Source organism: Brassica rapa, chromosome A09, assembly GCF_000309985.2.
Source record: "Brassica rapa cultivar Chiifu-401-42 chromosome A09, CAAS_Brap_v3.01, whole genome shotgun sequence".
NCBI lineage: Eukaryota > Viridiplantae > Streptophyta > Magnoliopsida > Brassicales > Brassicaceae > Brassica > Brassica rapa.
The window spans coordinates 1,520,108-1,540,760 of NC_024803.2; the positions used below are offsets into that span (position 1 = coordinate 1,520,108).

Here is a 20,653-nt window from a genome sequence, read left to right on the forward strand (position 1 = left end):
AAATTACAATTTTAAGGGCATTACTGCCATTTTGAAAAAAATTAGTCTAATGGGACATAAAGTAGTATAGATTAGTATAAAGGGACATAGTTACCATTTTTTTGCTCTAAAAAAACAATTTTCCCAAACTTTTTTTAGCAAAAGCGCTCAATAATTTAACACTCTTCATTAACAGCAAAAACAATACTAATCTATTATCGAGATAAAATTAAAATTTATTTAGAGTGTGACTGGAAACTTTTGGAACAAATGAAAGTAGCAAATAAAGTGGAAATTAGAGAAAATAAAAAAACGAAAAATAGGAAAAATGAAACACGAGAGTTACTATAAATATTCTTTTTCCTTCTATTCTTAAGAATATATAAACACAACGGAATATACAGTAAAGTCGAAAAATCTTTGGATAAAACAAAATCTGCAATTACAACTACTTGGATTCGAAGTTCCCAAAAGTTTCCATAAGGAACCATCAGAAAATCTATTTTGTCGGCTGTCGTTGGAGAAAACAACTTTTGTTTTCTTTATTCTTTTCTGTTTTCAGTTTCATCTGTTAGTGTCTGGGGATATATTAAAAATATTTTCGGAGTAACTAAAGTTCGCTTAACCTTATTACTGGGGAGCATAATCCCCTATATATTATTTGAGAAGCATTGCAACATTTTTTTTGTAGCCACGTGTCATCACTAGAATGATTCTTAGAATCTTTAGAGAAATAGATTGGTCCATCTAAATATATAATAAGCTTTTTATTAAACTACAATAAATACATTATTAATGTGCTTCATTATTTCCTTAAATAAGATTACGGAATTTCCTAATGTGGCTAAAGTATATATGACAATTAATGATTTTGAATAATAAAGATTTGATAAAAAATAAGTGTGTATTACAATTATATTTTTTTAATTTTAACCTATTAAAATAAATTAAACAATCATAGTAACCATATAATAAAAATTAAAAAAATTATTTATATATTATATTTTGAATTTTTAAAAATGAGTATAAATTACTAAAACTGTTAAAAGTTTCACATTCAAATTTTGTGATCTATGATTTAAAAGATTTGTTATGACATGATACAAATAATTAAAAAATAATATAAGTTGAAAGTCTCATTTAATAAGTATCAAAAATAAAAGATATATAAATATATGTATCATTTTAAATTAAACTATATACCATATAAAAATACATAAATATCTTAATTTTTAAATTTACTTTGAACACTTTTTTTGATAAAAAATTTGAAAAAATATTGACAACTTAATTTTTTAAAATATTATAAATTACTTAAACCTTTAATCCCACAGTGAAAATTTTGTTATCAATAATTTAGACTTTTTGCTATAACAGATACAAATGATATAAAAAAAATATGAGCAAAAACCATCATCCAATAAATATTAATATTAAAATATATTATATATATGTTACTATGATTTAAATTTAATTATATATCATATCAAATAGAAAAATATTTTTTTGATTTATAAAATTTATTTATATGTTCGCACCAATTTAATTATATAAGTAGTAGATAATGACTTTTTAATTATTCAATATATATTTATTATTTCAAAATATGTTATAAACATATAATATATATATATATATAATGTTCATCCCGCGCAAGGCGTGGGTCTTAACCTAGTGGATTAGTAAAACAGATCAACATTAAACTTTTGACACTATTTCCCTAATACATCTGATAAATTTTTTTAAAGAAATTGGAGTTTATCAGCTTGAGGTGTGCATCAGTGCATAACTTAGTAAACAAAATATTTACTAAGATTAGACCAAAAAATATATATTTACTAAGACAAAAATCACAAAAATAAGAATAAAATGGAAAGAGATCGACACACAGGGTTCAGCCACGATTGAGAAGTTACATGTTGGCTTCTTAATTTCTGTATCTAAGGTGGATAAAATGATGGCTCCCTCACGTGCTTCAGAGTCTAGCTAGATCCAATGCTAACTTAGAACTCGTCATTTCACTCATATACCATTTCAGATTATTAAGCAGGGCATACACCATTTGTTTTCTTTTTAAAAAACTTTCAATGTTGGTTGAGGAGGTAAGCGTTGTCAAGGCACGTCTGTGATCGATATTTTCTTTAAAAGGAAAAAACTCTAAATCAATTAATTATTACAAGCCTGGTTATTGCAGAAAGCAATCAAGCTATGTTGACGTTGCCGTCAATGGGGGCGGCTATTACCGGAAAAAGGAAATTTTCTGCCAGTTCGAAGGAAATAAAAGGAATGGTTCGAAGCCTTCTGAAATAAACAACTTAAGATTTGATTGGTAACATACATGACTGCAAAACAATTACAGTGTGATTTAATAATAATAAAACATATAAATATATATGTATATGTAAAGATATATATATATATATATATATATATAAAGTTTTGTTACTATTAACAACCCATTCGAAACCTAGGTTCGGAGTTTCCAAAAATCTTCATAGCGAAACATCAATAACCTGCCACATTCAGTGCACAATAAAAAATATATAATTTGTCATTGTCATTAGAGAAATCTTTTGTTTTCGGTTTTCAATTTCTTTTGTCAGCGTTTGAGGAAAACATTAAGAGTGTGACTAAAAACTTTCAGAGTAAATCAGATAAATAAATAAAATGGTAATGAGAGAAAAATGAAGAAAGATAATCACTCCCATAAAACCTAGCGCAGTGATAAGAGTAAGAGTATGATTGCTAATCTTTAGAGTAAATAGATGAAAATAACATAGTGTAAACAATAGAAAAAATTAGAGTGTTGATTGCTCTAATAACCTTTTGACATTTGCCAAAAAAAAACTATTCACATTATTTCTCTAATAAATCTGATGTTTTTTTCTTTAAAATATAACTTTTAAATAAATGTGAGAATTAAAAAGATTTATTAAGACAAAAAAAATAATTAAAATAAAAAAGACATACAAATACGGTTGTAGCTGCGCTTAAGAAGCTACATGTCGGCAAAAGGTGATTGAAGTCGCCCACGTTCTTCTGAGAAATTACCGAAACTAATTTGCTTATTTTTGTTTTATTAATTTCAAAGACGCGAGAAGGAGGTTGTGTATAAATACGGAGGTCGACCCCTCCAAGAAACAAAAACATAGAGGAACAAAAAAAAAACAGATAGAAAGAAACCCTTCTGTGTTTCAAACCCTAGTTTTTTTTTTTTTTTTTGATTACAGATCTGTATTTTGTGTGAAAAAATGAAGAAGAAACCGGTGGGGTTTAGGTTTAGTCCTACGGGACTGGAACTGATCAACCATTACCTCAAGAACAAGATTCTTGATAAACCATGGCTTGTCGACGAAGCAATTAACGAGATCAACATCTGTGCTCACGATCCAAAGTTCTTGCCTTGTAACTTCATCCTCTCTTTCTCAACTTCATAGATCAAAGAATCATTTCTAGTTTTGACTTTTTTTTTGTTGCAGCGTTATCGAAGCTGGAATCAAAGGATCTTGTATGGTACTTCTTCTGTCGAAGGGAGTACCACGTATCTGAGAAGAAGAAGGGAACGAAGAGGACAACACCTTCTGGGTATTGGAAAGCTACTGGTGTTGATCGGAAGATCAGGGAGAAGGGTGTTGAGATCGGGATCAAGAAGACGCTTGTCTACCATGAAGGTAAATCAACTAATGGTGTTTGGACTCCTTGGGTCATGCACGAGTATCACATCACTTCCTTGCCTCCTAATCAGGTATAACTATCTGAACGATTCAGTTTGAGATCCTGTGTTAGTTGAATTGGTCTTTATGTTTCATTTTTTTGTCTTCTTGATGTGAATATGGTGGGGTTTGAGATTTTGATTCAATTTGTTAGCTTAAGTTGAGATTATGTCTTAGTTGAATTGCTCTTATGTTTCATGTTTTCTTGATCTTCTAGATCTGAATATGGGTGATGTGTATTCAACAAGTAACCTTCTTTAAATGAATTTGTATCTTGGATACTATCTTTAGAGCATCCGCAACGGTGGACTCCTTCTTGGAGTCCTTATCATTTATATTAATTTTTTTTTTTTGAATAGTTAAGAACTCTAGTCAAAATAATGTGTCCAATGGTGATCCCCAATTAGGAGTTCTTAGAAATAAAAAAAAAAAAAATTTAAATTGAAATTGAAATTTTATTAATTGCATGATTAAAAATAAATATACCAGAAAAGAGAAGTTTAAAAATGTATAAGTTTTCAATTTCAATTTTTTTAAAAAATTTATAAATTATAAGCTAAAGAATTTCTATTAGTTTTTCTTATCTTATGTATAAGTTTATCTTCTTAAAACTATAGGTTTCATTTAATATAAGTGTGATAGAGTTTAAAAATGTCTATGTTTGATACAAGTTTAAAAATGTTTACAAGTCAAATGTTTACAAGTCATAGCTGCCACGTAGACAAGGATTTAATCCTTAAATTCCTTATGTAAGGATCAATCCTTGTATTATGTTACTCAAATAATAGTTTTTTAATCTGATAAACATTGGATGTGGAGCTAAGGATCCTTAACGGACTCCCATTGCAGATGGTCTTAGCTCATGTTGAGGTTTTATTCTTATATGAGTTTTTTTTTATGAATTGTGGTCTACTTTATCCATTTGCTAGATGAGATTGATTTGGCTGGTTTTGATTCATTCTTTCTCTGATCTCTTTGATAAGCTTTCAATATTTCCCCTGTGTGATGCTGCTACCTATTGATTAATGTGAGATTTTGTTTTTCTTTTGTTTTTTCTTGATCTTCTTGATGTGAATATGGAGTTTGATTCATCTGTCTCCGATCTAGTTGACATTACCCATTTGAGATTCTGTGCTTAGTTGAATTGGTCTTATGTTTCATATTTTCTTGATCTTCTTGATGTCGATATGGGGTTTGATTCATCTATCTCAGATCTAGTTGACTTTCCCTACCTTTATCTCAATTTGAGGGTCTAAGTGTTATACAAGTTGTGGCATAGTTTTATATTGCTTCTGTCAAAGGTTGTGAATGGTAGAGTTGTCTTAGTGTTGTGTAATCAACAAGTAATATTCTTAAAATGTATTTGGCCTTTTAATTTATTTATGCTCTAGTTGCTGGATGCTTGCTATATTTAGCTCAATTTGAGGTTTTTAGTGTTATATGTGAGCTGTGGTCTAGTTAATTCTTTTGTTTCTATCAAAGCTCATCAAACACTTGTTTGGAGGCCTAGTTTTTTGTTGCTGCTGTCAAAGCTTGGGGTAGAGTTGTTTGTGTACTAAGTAATTCAATTTTGTTTTGCTAGAACAGAACTCATGTGTGTGTGTACCTTCTGGAATTTTGTTACAGAGGAACTATGTTATCTGCCAAGTAATGTACAAGGGTGCTGACGGAGATAGTTTGTACGGTAATAACTCCAATGAGTTAAGCCACTCCACCATGGTCTCTGACTTGAATACTGTCAGAGAGATTAACACTGCCCCTGAGGTGAGTCCAGTTTATGACAATGTGTTTCAGCTTTTCATTAGTATTTATCAAACCCATTTATTTTACATATTCAGGTTGAGCAACCAAGGGAAGAAGATTTCTACATGTCTTGGGATGATTTGGCCAACCCACTGAACGAGCAGGATGATCCCTCTCTATTCAATCCAGACACGTTTTTCATCGACTACTGCCCTTACCAGCAGCAGCCGCAAGCTCCCTGCGATGATGATTATATTAGTAAACTGCTGAGTTTTAACGGAGGGAATCATGCTGATGTACTTGGAGATCTAGACATCACAATGCAAGAGCACCGCAACGATCACAGGCCAACGAAAGCTTTGACAGGGATCATTGTTGATTGTAGCAGTGATAACGATGCTAAATCCATATCTGCAACGGTAAGCATGTTAGAACCAATTATTATAAATTTGACAGGTTTGTCCACACAAATTTTTATTTTACTTTTTATAAATAAATATTTATTTTACATACATAATATATATTTTAAAAATTTATCACTACTAAATAATTGTTTAATATGATATTTTTAAACATAATAATATTATAGTTTATATCTGCAACGGTAAGCATGTTGGAACCAACTATTATAAATTTGACATGCTTGTCCGCGCAAATTTTAATTTTACTTTTTATAAATAAATATTATTTAATATATACATAATATATATTTTAAAAATTTATCACTGCTAAATAATTATTTAATATGATATTTTAAACACAATAATATTATGGTTTATATTTGCAACGGTAAGCATGTTGAAACAAATTATTATAAATTTGACATGTTTATCCGCGCAGATTTGATTTTACTTTTTATAAATAAATATTTATTTTATATACATTATATATATTTTAAAAATTTATCACTGTTAAATAATTATTTAATATGATATTTTTAAACACAATAATATTATAGTTTATATCTGCAACGGTAAGCATGTTGGAACCAATTATTATAAATTTGACATGTTTGTCCGCACAAATTTTGATTTTACTTTTTATAAATAATATTTATTTTATATACATAATATATATTTTAAAAACTTATCACTGCTAAATAATTTTTTAATATGATATTTTAAACGTAATAATATTATAGTTAATATTGAGTAATTTTATTTTATTTTTTGAATCATTAAGTGCATCATTCACATTTATAGAGTACGATCTGCGTATTTGTACATGTATATTTTTATTCTTTAATAGATCGAAAAATTCATGTATGATTAAATTGTTATATATATTATTTAAATTTGTTGCTATGTATTTTACCCGGACCCGAAAACCCAAACAGAAAATGATCCACAAAAAAAGATTTGGGTCGGGTACGAATAATGGTTTAATATGATATTTCTAAACACAATAATTTTATAGTTTACATTGAGTAATTTTATTTTGTTTTTCATTCATTAAATGCATCATCCACATTTCTACAATATGATATGGTCATCTGAACATATGTATTTTTATTCTTTAGTGGATCAAAAATTTAATGTATGATTTGATTGTTATATATTATTTAAAATTCGGTGCTATTTATTTTATACCCTTTGACATTTTATTGGATTCGTCCGATTAACAATATTATAAGGCGCAAACGGTTATGCTGAATAACATTAGAAAATAGAGAGTTACCATTAACAATTATGTTGAATTAAATTTAAATATCAAGAGTTACATTAAAAAATATCAAAACAGAAATCGGATAATTAGAACCTATGTTGTTATTTAATGTGCCTAAGAGTGGATGATAAAGAAATGATGATGGTAACTATTTAAAGAAGCTCATGATGTTAATTTAGACTATGTTTTGAAACTCCATACTGAAAGTCGTTGTCAATCTTTTAGATCCAAGAGCTTATCATCTTTAAGCCCTCTCCGAAAACTTTCAGTTGCGCATACATATTTATTAACTGTGAAGATTGTTTTCAGTCTCTTTGAGGATAATGAATAACTGAAATTGGGACTATAATTTTACAAATCCATTTAGTATGTGATCAAGTAAAACATAAATGCAGAAACGCCACAATTTTAGTTAGTATAGAAGATAATTGAAAAAAACGCGTTGCTATACAAATGGAGAAAAACCTTTTATTCATAAAGTGGCAAAGTTTTGGTATAAGTAGCACGACAAATAATCCATTTCGATTCACCATTTCATATTTAGGAAAGGGGATTAAGAAACGCATTGGGATATCCTTTAGTCAACTTAAAGACCTTTTGGTAGGAAAAAAGAAACTTGGAAGAACTTTCTACCTACATTTGAATTAAAAAATATACATGAACTCTGAGAAAACATAAGAGACTATGCGTTCTTGAAAGTGAAGAAAAAAACTACAAAGCCAATCAAAACATTTCATTGTTTAAACATCATTCCAAATTCTACACGGCAATTTCTTATCTATTCTCAGAACTCTCTCTCAGATCATTTCGTTTCATCATCTTCAAAAAACCGTTCCATCTATATTTATGTAACACCGCCCGGTGTCTCAAGACAAGTGATAATGATAAGTGATCGATTGAAAGTGGGGAGGAAAACACTCAGGGTGCAAGCAAGAGCATATGGTGATCTCATTTGCTCGGATCTAGACGTTGGTGGCTTGGTACGGCTCGGATGGTAACTGTTTGGATCTCATTTGCCCGGATGGTAATGGTGGATTGTGAAAATTTCAGCGATTAGTGATGGTGAAGAGCGGAGCTCTAACGTCGCTCGGCTCTCCTCCACGTCTCGGTTCTGCTACAAAATACCAACAAGAGAAAAGATGATTATATGGACAGCGGATACGATGAATCTGGTGGTGATTGGTTCGCGGGAGGCAGTTGTGGTGATGATTGGAGACGAACACAATGTATTGTCTAATATGTCACATTTTAGTTAAATTACGGTTAGATGAGTCAGAATTTAATTGATCAAACATGAAGATACATTATTATTGTTATTATTATTATTATTATTATTATTATTATTATAATAATAATAATAATAATACAGCCTAGAATCTTTGACACAAAAAGCGGAGAGTTTGAATGAGTTCATAAAAAAGAAAAATTCACCACAAGATATTATTATTAGCTTTGATGCTGTTGTTCCTTAAAGAGTTTTCCTAAGTGTTTAATTTGTACCATTCTTGTTTTGTGTTTTCTTTACAGCCTGAAATGGACACGAGCAGGAGGAGGTTCTTCTTATGATAAATGCTGCTGTCTTCACCCAAGCTTTGTGTTTATTTTTGTCTGAAGTTTTTACCCCAAACCAAATCTGTAGGTTACTTGCATAGTTGCATTGTTTGCAGAACTTCACATTTCTTCTCAATATAAGTATTTCAACAATATAGGTCGTGTTTGATTCGAGTCTAGCATTTTTAAGTATGTGACTGTCTGTGACTGTCTGTGACTGCCTAGCCTAAGCCCACTGGACTTATAAATTGTTTTCCTGAAGATTTACTCTTGTCGTCGGCGTCATTGGTGACGACTGTATCGAGAAAGTAATGACGTTTTTTGTGGCCTACGTCATCGAAAAGGATTACATCGCAAAAAGATGCTTCAAATTAAAAATCAGTAATTTAACATCTCTCCACTAACAGCAAAAGATGTTATATTTTGTACATTTAGGCAAGACATTCATACAACTAATCTATTACTGAGATAAAATTACATTCACTTAACCTTATTATTTTTTTATTGGAGATCATAATATATAGATTCAAAGCAATAGTTTAACTACTATTTCCTTTTTTTTTGTAAGTTATAAGTGCCACAGATATACATATCTTTTTTTGCTTCTATATGATCACCGTCAATATTTCTTAAAAAAATATATACACACAACGGAAAATATAATAAAAGCACGAATAAAAAAACTCTTTAATCATACTCTAGATTAGAGTTTGATTAAAATCTAAAAAATCGTTGGAATAAAATAAAATCTACAACTTAGGTTAGGTTTGAAGCCTTCAAAACAACTACTTAGATTCGAAGTTCCCAAAAGTTTTCATAATGAACCATCAGTAAAATCGACCATGTTTAATGTACAATCAACAAAATTATTTTTGTCGCTGTCTTTGGAGAAAAATTTTGTTTTCTTTATTCGTTTCTGTTTATAGTTTCATTTATTGTTCAGTGTTTGGGGATAACATAAAACAAAGTTTTCGGAGTAACTAAAGTTCGTTTAACCTTATCATTAGAGAGCATAAAACAGATCAATATTAATTTTTTCACACTTTCCGTGTTAGATCTGATACCATATTAGAAAATTGGAGTTCTATCAGCTTTTGTCCATAACTCGTAAGTATAAACTTACTAAACAAAAGATTCACAAAGAAAAAACAAAAGAAAATGAAATAAACAAAATTAATTATAATAAACTGGGAAGACACACGCACACGGTTTAGCCGCGATTTAGAAGTTTCATGTGGGCTTCTTCTATATCTAGGTTTAAAAGTGGTAGCTCACATGCTTCAGAGTGTATAGCTAGGTTTATTGCTAACATTTGTAATTTCACTCATTAACCAAATCAGTGACTCTGTTGTCTCTCCATTTCTGACTACACCATTTGTTTTCTTTTAAAAATCTTTCTATGTTTGTTCACTTGTTGAGAAGGTATGCGTTGTAAAGGCACGTCTGTGTTTTTTTCTTTCTAAAATAAAAATCGCAAATAGTGAATTATTATAAGGCTATATAATATAAGATTAGGTCACATAACCAAGATTATTATATCGCAGAAAGTAATCAATTATTCATGTTGATATTGCCGTCAATGGTGGCGGCTATAACCCAGAAAAGAGAATCTTTCTGAAAATCCTTGGAAATAAAACAAAATTTACAATTTAGGTAATGGTCGAAGCCTTTAAAATACATAACTTATGTTCGAAGCTCCCAAAAATCTTCATAATGAACCATCAGTAATCTGCCACGTTCATTGCACAATAAAAAATATATTTTGTCTTTGTCGTTAGAGAAAACTTTTGTTTTCTTATTCTTTCTTTTCTTTTTCTTTTTCAATTTATTTTTCTCGTTTAGGGAAAACATCAAAAAACGTTTGGAGTAATCAACAAATTTAACCTTATTACTGGAGAGCACATTCTATTAGTAACGTAAGCAATACATAATACTTCCACTTTTAGGAATGTACTTTTATGTGTTTCAAATTTATTAAAATTTAACTAAAAATACACAAAACTATTTTATATAATTTGTTATTTTCTATAATTTTAAACCAACAGAAAAACTCAAAACTTTTCTTAAAACATTCACTTTGAAAACGGAAGGAGTGTACCAAATTAAAAAAAAAAAATTAACACTATTCCTAGTAAATCTAATGATACATCTTCTAATCTGGTATAAAGTTTTTGAAATATTAGAAAGTTAAGTTTGGTTACACAAAAGATAAGATTACTGAACACCATAATTTTCAGTTAAGACAAAATTAAGAAGAAAAACAAATTGTAATAAGAAACATACGGTTTATCCGCGATTAAGAAAGAAGAAGCATGTCGGCTTCTTACATCTAAATGGAACACATGCTACAGAGTTCAGACACCACTGATAACTAACCACGTTTCACTTTCACTATTTTCTGAGAAATTACCAATTTTTTTTTTGTTTCATCAATACGAAAGTGTATAAATTAGTAGATCCCGTTTCTTGCTTCTCTTCATCCTCTCACGGTCTACTAGTGTTTGTCTTTCAAAAAACAAAAAAACAAAAAAACAGAGAGCAAACCCTAGATCGTGTGTAAAAATGGAGAGGAATCTCGTGGGATATAGGTTTAGTCCTACGGGAGAGGAAGTGATCAACTATTACCTCAAGAACAAGATTCTTGATAAACCATGGCTCGTCAACGAAGCCATTAACGAGATCAACATCTGTGCTTACGATCCAGAGTTCTTGCCTTGTAAGTTTCCATCTCTCTCTCAACTTCAAAGATCAATCATCATCGATCATTTCTAATATTTTTTTGTTCTGGTTACAGCGTTATCGAAGCTGGAATCGAAGGATCTTGTATGGTACTTCTTCACTCCCAGGGAGTACCACGCATCTGAGAAGAAGAAGGGAACGAAGAGGACAACACCTTCTGGGTTCTGGAAAGCTACCGGCAAGGATCGGATAATCAGGGACAAGAGAGGACACGGTGTTGAGATCGGAATCAAGAAGACGCTTGTGTACCATCATGGTAAAGCTGCTAATGGAGTTGGGACTCCTTGGGTCATGCACGAGTACCACACAACTTCCTTGCCTCTTAACCAGGTAACAATCTGAAATTAAAGATTCAGTTTTAGATTCTCTGTTGGTTGAATTGATCTTTATGTTTCGCTATCTTCTTGATGTGAATATGTGTTTTGATTCATCTGTTTCTGATCTAGTTGAGTTCCCCTGTGTTAGTTGAACTTGTCTTATGTCTCCTTTTTTCTTCCTTGTGATGCAGTCTTGATCTTCTTGATACGAACATGGGTTTGATAAAGTTGTGGCCTAGTTTTATTTTGAAATTTCCTCTGTGTTGGTTTCTACCTTTAGCTCAGTTTGAGGGTTTAACTGTTAATACAAGTTGTGGCCTAGTTTTATGTTGCTTCTGTCAAAGCTCTTGATAAAGTTGTTTGAGTGATGTGTATTTCAACATAGTGGGCTTTTTAAATTGAATTTGGAGTCTTGATGTATTTGTCTCTGATCTTGTTGTTGGATGCTATATTTAGCTTAGTTTGAGGTTTTAGTTGTGGTCTAGTTTATTCTTTTGCTTCTATCAAAGATCATCATAGACTTGTTTGAGTGATCTGTATTTTTCAATTTTGTTTTGCTGGCTAAGAACTCATTTTTGGAAAATTGCTATAGAAGTTGTGGCCTAGTTTTATGTTGCTTCTGTCTGAGCTTGTGGTAGAGTTGTTTGAGTGATTAGTTATTCATCTTTGTTTGTGTGGAAAACAACTTATGTGTGTATGTGTGTACTTTTCTGGAATTTTGTTACAGAGGAACTATGTTATCTGCCAAGTAATGTACAAGGGTGCTGACGGAGACAGTTTGTACGGTAATAACTCCAATGCGTTAAGCCACTCCATGGTCTCTGACTTGAACACTATCAGAGAGATTAACACAGCTCCTCAGGTAAGTCCAGTTTCTGACAATGTGTTTCAGCTTTTCATTAGTATCATCAAACCCATTTAATTTCTTTTTTACATATTAAGGTTGAGCAACCAAGGCAGGATCTCTACTTGTCTGTGGATGATTTGGCAAACCCACTGAACGAGCAGGATGATCCCTCTCTATTCAATCCAGACACGCTTTTCAACGACAGCTACTGGGAAGATGAATATATTAATGACCTGCTGGGTTTTAACGGAGGGAATTATGATGATGTGCTACGTGCTCCAGACATCACAATGCAAGAGGATCGCAATGATCATAGGCCAAAGAAAGCTTTGACAGGGATCATTGTTGATTGTAGCAGTGACAGCGATGCTGAATCCATATCTGCAACGGTAAGCCTGTTGGAACCAATTATTATAATGCTCAATGGGCTAAGAAACCATTTTAATTGCTAAAATAAATCTTTACCTCTCTCGTTTTTTTCTTAATTATTACTTTCATGGAGTTAATCTGTATACTAACACTCATATTTTCACTCTAATATGACCAGAGTTACCAAGAAACATCAAGTCCAGATAGCTTTCATAGTTTGAGTGCACAATTCCACACTAGTGGAGACGAGATTCCATCTTTGAGGAAAGACTCCTGCACAGATATAAAACCTCATGCAGAAACTTCTATTAATAGAAAGACCCGGAAAGCTCATCTCACACGGCGCACGGTACCATCAAAACAAGAGGTCTTTGAGCTGCTCCTTTGTTGATTTTTTTTTGGTCTTTTTTTCTTGTAACTCTTTACTTACTTTATGTAGTATCCTTTTCAGGTGAATGAAGGAAAGTCTAAAGCCGTTAATGCATCCGTGGACAAGAAGAAGTCATCATCATCTATGGTGAAGACAGAGAAGAAGGGATGGTTTATTACCGAGGAAGCAATGGACAGAAGAAACCGCAAGAAGCCACGTTATATCTATCTCATGAACATGATCATAGGCTTGATCCTCTTGGTGGCTGTCATTGGCAACATCACATCTGTTTCACTAAGCGTCAAAACTTGAACCCGCTGATGAAGAAGCCAAAGCAGATGGATCGAAGCACTCGTTTTTAACTGTTGTTTTTTTCTTTCTGATTCTGTTTTTCTTTTGAATGTGTAATGTTGTATCTGTGTGTGTGTAAAATAGATGGACTCAATTGTTCTGGTGTATCTTGAGCCTTAAGTAAAAAGTGACATTTAATATTCTCAACCTAGTGTAAGGTATTTCTTGTGTCTCAAGTCTCTTTACATACTATATGTTTGTGAAGATATTATTTGATTATAGGTGGATTTGGTCAAGATTTTACAGTTTTTTTTGTGTGACATCTGCTTTTAACTTTCATCATTGTCTTCTCGAGGAATAGAATAATTAGATAATAATCTCTTCTTTTCAACTTTCTCCTCCAAAACGTTTCCCACAAGTTACCTAAGCTGCTCCAGAATGGGATCTTAATTCAGCGGTGGAGATTGACCATCAACGGCGAGATCTATGGAGCTTAAGAAGACTCCTGGTGTGAGGTTTGGGGGATAAAATCATCTTTTGCTTTATCCCGAGATCAAGCTTTGCTTCTTTGTCACAATATAAAAATATAAATCCATAGATTTTACTAATAACTAATGCTGCCATAGACACCAATCTGCGGATGAGATGATAATCACTGTGAAATGGAAGAAGAAGAGACAGAGATGTATTTATAGAGAGAAACTGAGGTGATGGATTGGCCAATAATGAGCTGGTGGATGGTTTTGTTGGGAGAAGATAAGAGCCTTTGAATTTTCTTTTCTTTAATGATTAAAAAAATATTCTAAAAAGTATAAAATTCAATAAATATGAATTTGGTGGATACCACCACATAAAATCAAGCTTTTGATTCGTCTCCTAGTGCACATTCCACTTTTTCTCAAAGCAGTCACTTCACATGGATTTTAGGCGTATCCTGGATCTTCAAAGTTTGCTATCTTTTGGCTTTTTTTTCTGAGGATTTAGAAAATAAATATCGTCTGTATGAATGCATGAACTATTACAGAGGTTTGGTGAAGTACCTTAATGAATTCTCTGTTATTAGAGTAGAATATAAAGGGTAACTAGAGATCAAATTAGAGTTTAATAGCATTATTTCTGCGACATTGCTTATCCGCTATTTTGGCTGGTCTCTAACTACTAAGTCAATGACTTGTCATGACTAGGAGCCTTTTATTGACAAAAAATAGTCTTGGCTACTCTCTTGGCTTAGCAAAAGTCTTTCACTTGCATGTCGTTTTCAACTTATCAAATTGGTTATTGGCAATATCTGTAACTTATTTTGTTCAATGTTCAAGTTACCTTAGCATTGTGAAATAAATTTGTAATCGAAATCGAAATATTGTGTTGTTCTGGTAGGATTCTTGGCTTCCTATAGGCAGTATTCACAGTGTTGCAGGCGTCGCAAGGCCACATAATCTTGGAATAAGGAGTTTTGCACATTTTTAGAGGTTGTACATTAGACTGAATGGAACATCCGTAGGTGAACGCATCCACAACTCAGAGAAGTGAATGAGCTCATAATTCACACAAGTCAGTTTTTTTTGGTCAAACACACAAGTCAGTTTCTAATTCAAATATTGGTGATATTCCTTTTTAGCATCACTCTTCAGATGATTTCAAGCCTACTTTCTCAGACCGCCATACTTAGGAACTAATTCAAACTCGAAATTATAACACGGTAACTTGGTTGAATCCCCTATATATTAAAAGTGAAACATTACAACATTTGAGGTAGCCATGTGTCATCACCACAGTGAATTTTAAAATCCTTACAAAAATATATTAGTCCATCTAAATATATAATAAATTTTTTATTAAACTAACCATAAATTTATTAATGACTTTCATTCTTTCATTAAAGAAAAACTACGGAATTGTCTAATGTATCTAAAGTATATATATGAAAATTAATGATTTTGAATTAATAAAATAAATTAAACAACTACATTAACCATATGATAAAATTTAGATTTTTCTGTATATGTTATATTTTTATTTTTTTAAACGACCATAAATTACTAAAACTGTTAAAAATCTTACATTCAATTTTTTGTGATTCGTGGTTTAATTTTTTTGTTATGATAAGATACAAATGATTACAAATCATATAAGTAAGAAGTCTCATTTAATAAATATTAAGCATAAAAGATATATATATCGTTTAAACTAAAATATATACCATATAAAATACAAAAATATTTTAATTTCAAAATTTGCTTTAAATAAAAATGTTTTGGTAAAAGCTTTGAAAAAATATTGACAACTTAGAATTTAAATTTTAAACTTAGCCTTAATTTTTTTTAAAAAATTTAAATTACTAAAACTATTAATTCCACAATGAAAAATTTGTTATTAATGATTAAAACTTTATGTTATAAGAATATACGAAAGATAAAAAAATTATATGAGTAGAAAGCATCATTTAATATATATCAATATTAAGAATACACTATATATATGTTAGTGTCATTTAAATGTAAATATATACCATATAAATAGAAAAAGTGATTGTTTAGATTAAAGAAATTTATTTATGTGTTTACACCAATTTAATTGTATATGTAATAGTTACTGACTTTTTCATCATTCAATATATATTTATTATTTCAATAAATATATTAAAAACTTATAATAAATAAAAATAATATATATATATAATGTTCATTTTGCGCAAGAACTTTAACCTAGTGTGATATGGTTTGCACAAGCAGTACCATGTAGTATAAATAAGGCAACACTATGCATGTTTTCTTTGTGGAACAGCAACCACATACATTAAGAAATTAAATGGTCTCTACTATCTGAGACTCAACAACTTGGTTAAGGCATCAGGCACGCAATTCTTAAATCCTGGTTAGTCAATGTTTTTGGGGTTAATATTTAATTAGTCATGAATTAGCTGTAATCAAATCAGTTTATATATATAATGAAAATGAATGTGGACACATTGCTTGACTTTTTCTTTCGTGTTTGGTTTGTTACAGCGAATATAACTTTCATTATAATTTATGTATTCATCATATTCAAGAATTTTAAACTGTTTTACAGCAAGCAAGTCCAAGTAAATTGCCGTATGAGTGGAACAAAAACAAAATAATTTGACTAATACAGCGTCATTTTTTGTCTTGTATATATTTTAAGGGAAATTAGGGCACATGCACATAACAAAAAAAGAAATAAAATGTATGTTCATAACAACAATTAGGCTAGAGTATTTTATGTATTTTATGTAATATTACTTGTTTTACTTTTTGAACAATCTCAACCATTGATTTTTATTTTTCTTTTGTTCTTTTTCATTTTCTTTTTTTCTTTGTCTTTTTTATTCTTTCTCTCCTCCAAATTTTATTAATGTATATCTTTTGAATCAAATATAATTCAACCAAATTATTATGTTACTAAAGATATACATATTTTTTTACATATGGCATAACTTAAAATTTTTTAAACAGATTTTTAAACAATATCGGACAAAAATTATACTATACTATTTATTAAAATAAAATAGTACATTTAATTAAACATATTTAAAACAATGTGTTACTAATACTTATAGTAGTATATTATTCTATTTACGTAAATAGTATAATTTTTTTAGAGCTCTCTCATCTTCTTCTACCTCCTTCCTTCTTCGGTTCTCCTTTCACCTCCTCCCTCCTCTTCTTCTTCCTCCCTCCTTCTCTTCTTTTTCCTCTCTCCTACCCTTGCTCTTACTTCTCATCCCTCCTCCCTCCACTTCCTCCTCCTCTTCCTCTCCTTTTTTTCTCTTGTTGCTTCTCCTCTTCAAATGCATGCTACTTTTATATATTTTTCTGTATCTTTCTATACTATTTATTTAATATACATAGTATAGTATAATATGTTTATTATGTTAGATATACGTGACACATGCTCGTAAGAAGAATAAAATAAAAAATATACCAAATTATCTCATCAAATAGTGATTACTATAGTATGGTTATATTCTTTATTTTACGTTCTCTTATGTATATACACCAAATTCTCTCATATTTAAATCATACTTGTGTTTAAAACAGTGTATTAAATAAACTAATATATTTTGATTTACGTGTGCCATAAGTTCAACTACGTTGGTAGTGGAAAGCAACAATATATTAATTGTTAGAAACTAGAAAAGTAGAAATTGCTTTTTAGATTTTTTTTTTCTTTTCGAATTGAGAAATGTTTACTTTTTCTTTTTGGAAATTTGTTCAAATACCGAGAGTTTTTTTGTCTCTTGCATGAAAAAAAATACTTTTATGGTTTTTTTCTTGACAGAAATAATTTTGTTGAATGAAATTGTATTAGCTGATCAAGTTAATTAACTATTTTTCCAAATAACAAGTTAATTAACTTCTAAGACACAGTAATCCGAAAGATGAAAAAAGGAGACAAAATTGTTATATAGTATATTTTTTTATCAAAGGAGACAACATTGTTATATAAAAGCTATCGTTCCACGAAAAAGAGAAGCAAATTTTTCAATGTGCGTAGCCTTTCCCAAAATTAAAAGTTTGTTCTGTAAAATCTGTTACATAGTCTTCTTCACGGTCTTTTCTTTAAATCATCTAATTAATAATCTTTCTTCACAATGTTTTTATTTGTTATGCCCAGCTTATTCAACTTCATTTTTTTTCCTTACATGTTTCAGCTTAGCCATTCACAGAAGGAATTTTCTATCATTGTTGGCATTATATATTCTTTTACAATGCTAAATATGACAATTTATGTTTTACTTCCTCTATTTGACTACTTCTCCACTTTATATCTCTCATCACAACTATATTATATCATCTGGTGTAGAAAAACTATAAACTATAAAACTATGAGTAAAACTATTGGTCCGTTGATGCTAGCCTGCTTTGCTCCTGAATCGGACATTTCAAAAGCAGTTACATTCTTATAAAAAATCATGCATCCTTATCCCTCTGGCTGTCCCCACCTATCCCTTTCTCTAAAAAGTGGAAAAAAGTGGAATCGTCATCTATGATCTGTTACGATATGTTCCTGATTAAAATCAAGATAAGCTTTCTGGTCTAGATAGTAAAACCTCATCTTATCTTTATATAAGAAAGTAGCTAGTACTTTTTTTGAGCAAAAGTAGGTAGTACTATTATCTATGATTCTATGCATGGCATTTACAGAAATGGAACTCAGAAATGGTCCACACCATAGATTGACTTATCTAGCCAACTTAAGCTTAAGTTGATGGACTACATGCACTAAAATATACTTATATCTTTATATTTCTGGCTATAAAATAAATTATAATTTTCCATAATTCATAATTTACGGATACAGAATTATTAGCTTAACTTAATTTGCTATAATATCAATTAAACGAGTCCAAGAAAATTCCTATACGAGTTGAAGTCAATTTTTACAACCAAACTTTTCTTATAAAATATATACTTTTATATTAATATTTGTTAAAATAGTAATAATTTAAGTACAAACAATCATAATGATTAATTTGTTATGGTCACAAGACCAAAAAAAATTACGAGCTTGTCCAATAATGTAATGATCACTAAAAAGGAAGCGAAAATTCTTGTATGAGTATAATAATAGAAAAGAGAAGAAGCATATATATGGAGGAGACTATATAGAACTTCCTTTTCAAGAAAGAAAAAATGAGATAATTTTGGGGCATTTTTACATTTAACCAAACCAATCAAATCCAAAATCCTTCCAAACTGACTGAACAGTGAACCACATAGCCTAAGCATATACAGTGGCTCGATTAGTAATGATTTTCACTACTTTAGAATTTTAACCGTAAAAGTTTTGATTTTAAAGCTGTACATGTTATTTATATATTTTTAAGTGTTTGACTGGCATCATAAACTTTAAAAGCTATGATTATTATAAGAAAATATATTTATAATTATGTATCATGTCCAGAAGCTGATAAAATATTTAAGAATACAAAATTAGAATATAAAATATGAGACAGACATTAGAATGAAAAAAATCTGTATATTTATAATTTTTATTGGTTAATAACCAAAAACTACATCAAGAAGTGTTTATATTTAATAAAATATGTTTTATTTATGAAAAAATACCAATAATTGTGTTTTTATTTATAAAAGTTATCAATAAAATGTGTGTGTTTATTTATTAACTATTAAAAGAATAATTAAAATTATAACCAACAATTTATTTGTTATTAAAAGTTAAATGATAGTACAGTTTATTAAATAAAACAAGAAAAGTATTATTAAAATTATTATTATAAAAGGTTAATAATTCATTTTCAGAAAAATCTAATAAAATTATCTTGCTCTTTATTGGATTTTATTTTGATTGTGTTAAATGTTTTATTATGTTCAAGTGTTTAATTGTTTATTATCTTCTAGGATATATTTTTGCATGCGTATGCTAGGTACCATATAAATAATATAATGCACTACTATACTACGCTACATACTTTTGTTTTCTCCGAGTGTCACTGTATACCATATGGTTTCCTAATTATGTTAATAACTATTTTTAATCTAATATGTTATGACTATTTTTAGTTTTTTACTAATCCTCAACTCTCTCTGTGTTCCCACGTGGACATCCACAATAAGAAAGGGGAAAAATGTGCAAATATGCAAGGGAAATTTGAACCAATAACCAACAAAAAAATTATATTTCACTAACTAACCATTTCCTTCCCTCTCTCCTTCCTTTTTTTTCTATCTCTCTCTACCCTCTTACTACAAAACCAATATTTTCTTCCACTATAGTTATTCAACAAATTAACCCAATATGCAATATAGCCTTTTGCTGCTAGCCAACGCGTAGGTTCGATGAAAACAAAGACTTGTGGCTGAGAAAACATTGTAAATTCATTTGCTGACCTCAAACTAAAAACTTTACGTGAGTGCGTGGGCCTCTGTTATATTGTGTTGATTCTACTAGAGTTCTTTTTGGCATCACCTAAATCATTGTTTTTGTCGTCTGATGTATTATAGTCAATGATAGCTTTCTTTACAACAAGCCCTCTGATTTGAAAATTGTATACCCAACAAACAGAACATGACTAACAAAAACAAAA

The 20,653-nt window shown here is 30.2% G+C and overlaps 1 protein-coding gene across 3 annotated transcripts; it reads left to right on the plus strand.

The window, feature by feature from the left end:
• Nucleotides 1-1,417: 1,417 nt before the first annotated feature.
• Nucleotides 1,418-13,860, plus strand: LOC103836814 (NAC domain-containing protein 69). Of its 3 annotated transcripts, none has more exons than XM_033279684.1 (6): nucleotides 3,216-3,384; nucleotides 11,446-11,720; nucleotides 12,435-12,569; nucleotides 12,650-12,943; nucleotides 13,102-13,290; nucleotides 13,375-13,860. In XM_033279684.1, the coding sequence occupies exons 1-6, from the start codon at nucleotides 3,231-3,233 to the stop codon at nucleotides 13,603-13,605; spliced, it is 1,278 nt and encodes a 425-aa protein (XP_033135575.1). In that variant the 5' UTR covers nucleotides 3,216-3,230; the 3' UTR covers nucleotides 13,606-13,860. The 3 variants fall into 3 exon arrangements, with proteins under 3 accessions (XP_033135576.1, XP_033135575.1, XP_009111357.1); XM_009113109.3 differs by lacking the exon at nucleotides 3,216-3,384 and adding an exon at nucleotides 11,094-11,367; XM_033279685.1 differs by lacking the exons at nucleotides 11,446-11,720; nucleotides 12,435-12,569; nucleotides 12,650-12,943; nucleotides 13,102-13,290; nucleotides 13,375-13,860 and adding exons at nucleotides 3,459-3,724; nucleotides 5,319-5,456; nucleotides 5,531-7,172 and having other exon boundaries at nucleotides 1,418-3,384.
• The last annotated feature ends 6,793 nt before the right edge of the window (nucleotides 13,861-20,653 follow it).

Bases quoted from the DNA above. Each gene is read 5' to 3' on its own strand.
- LOC103836814 (XM_033279684.1), top strand. From the start codon at position 3,231: ATGAAGAAGAAACCGGTGGGGTTTAGGTTTAGTCCTACGGGACTGGAA. The intron at 11,721-12,434 runs GTAACAATCTGA...ATTTTGTTACAG, and splicing joins CTTCCTTGCCTCTTAACCAG to AGGAACTATGTTATCTGCCA. The intron at 12,944-13,101 runs GTAAGCCTGTTG...TAATATGACCAG, and splicing joins CTGAATCCATATCTGCAACG to AGTTACCAAGAAACATCAAG.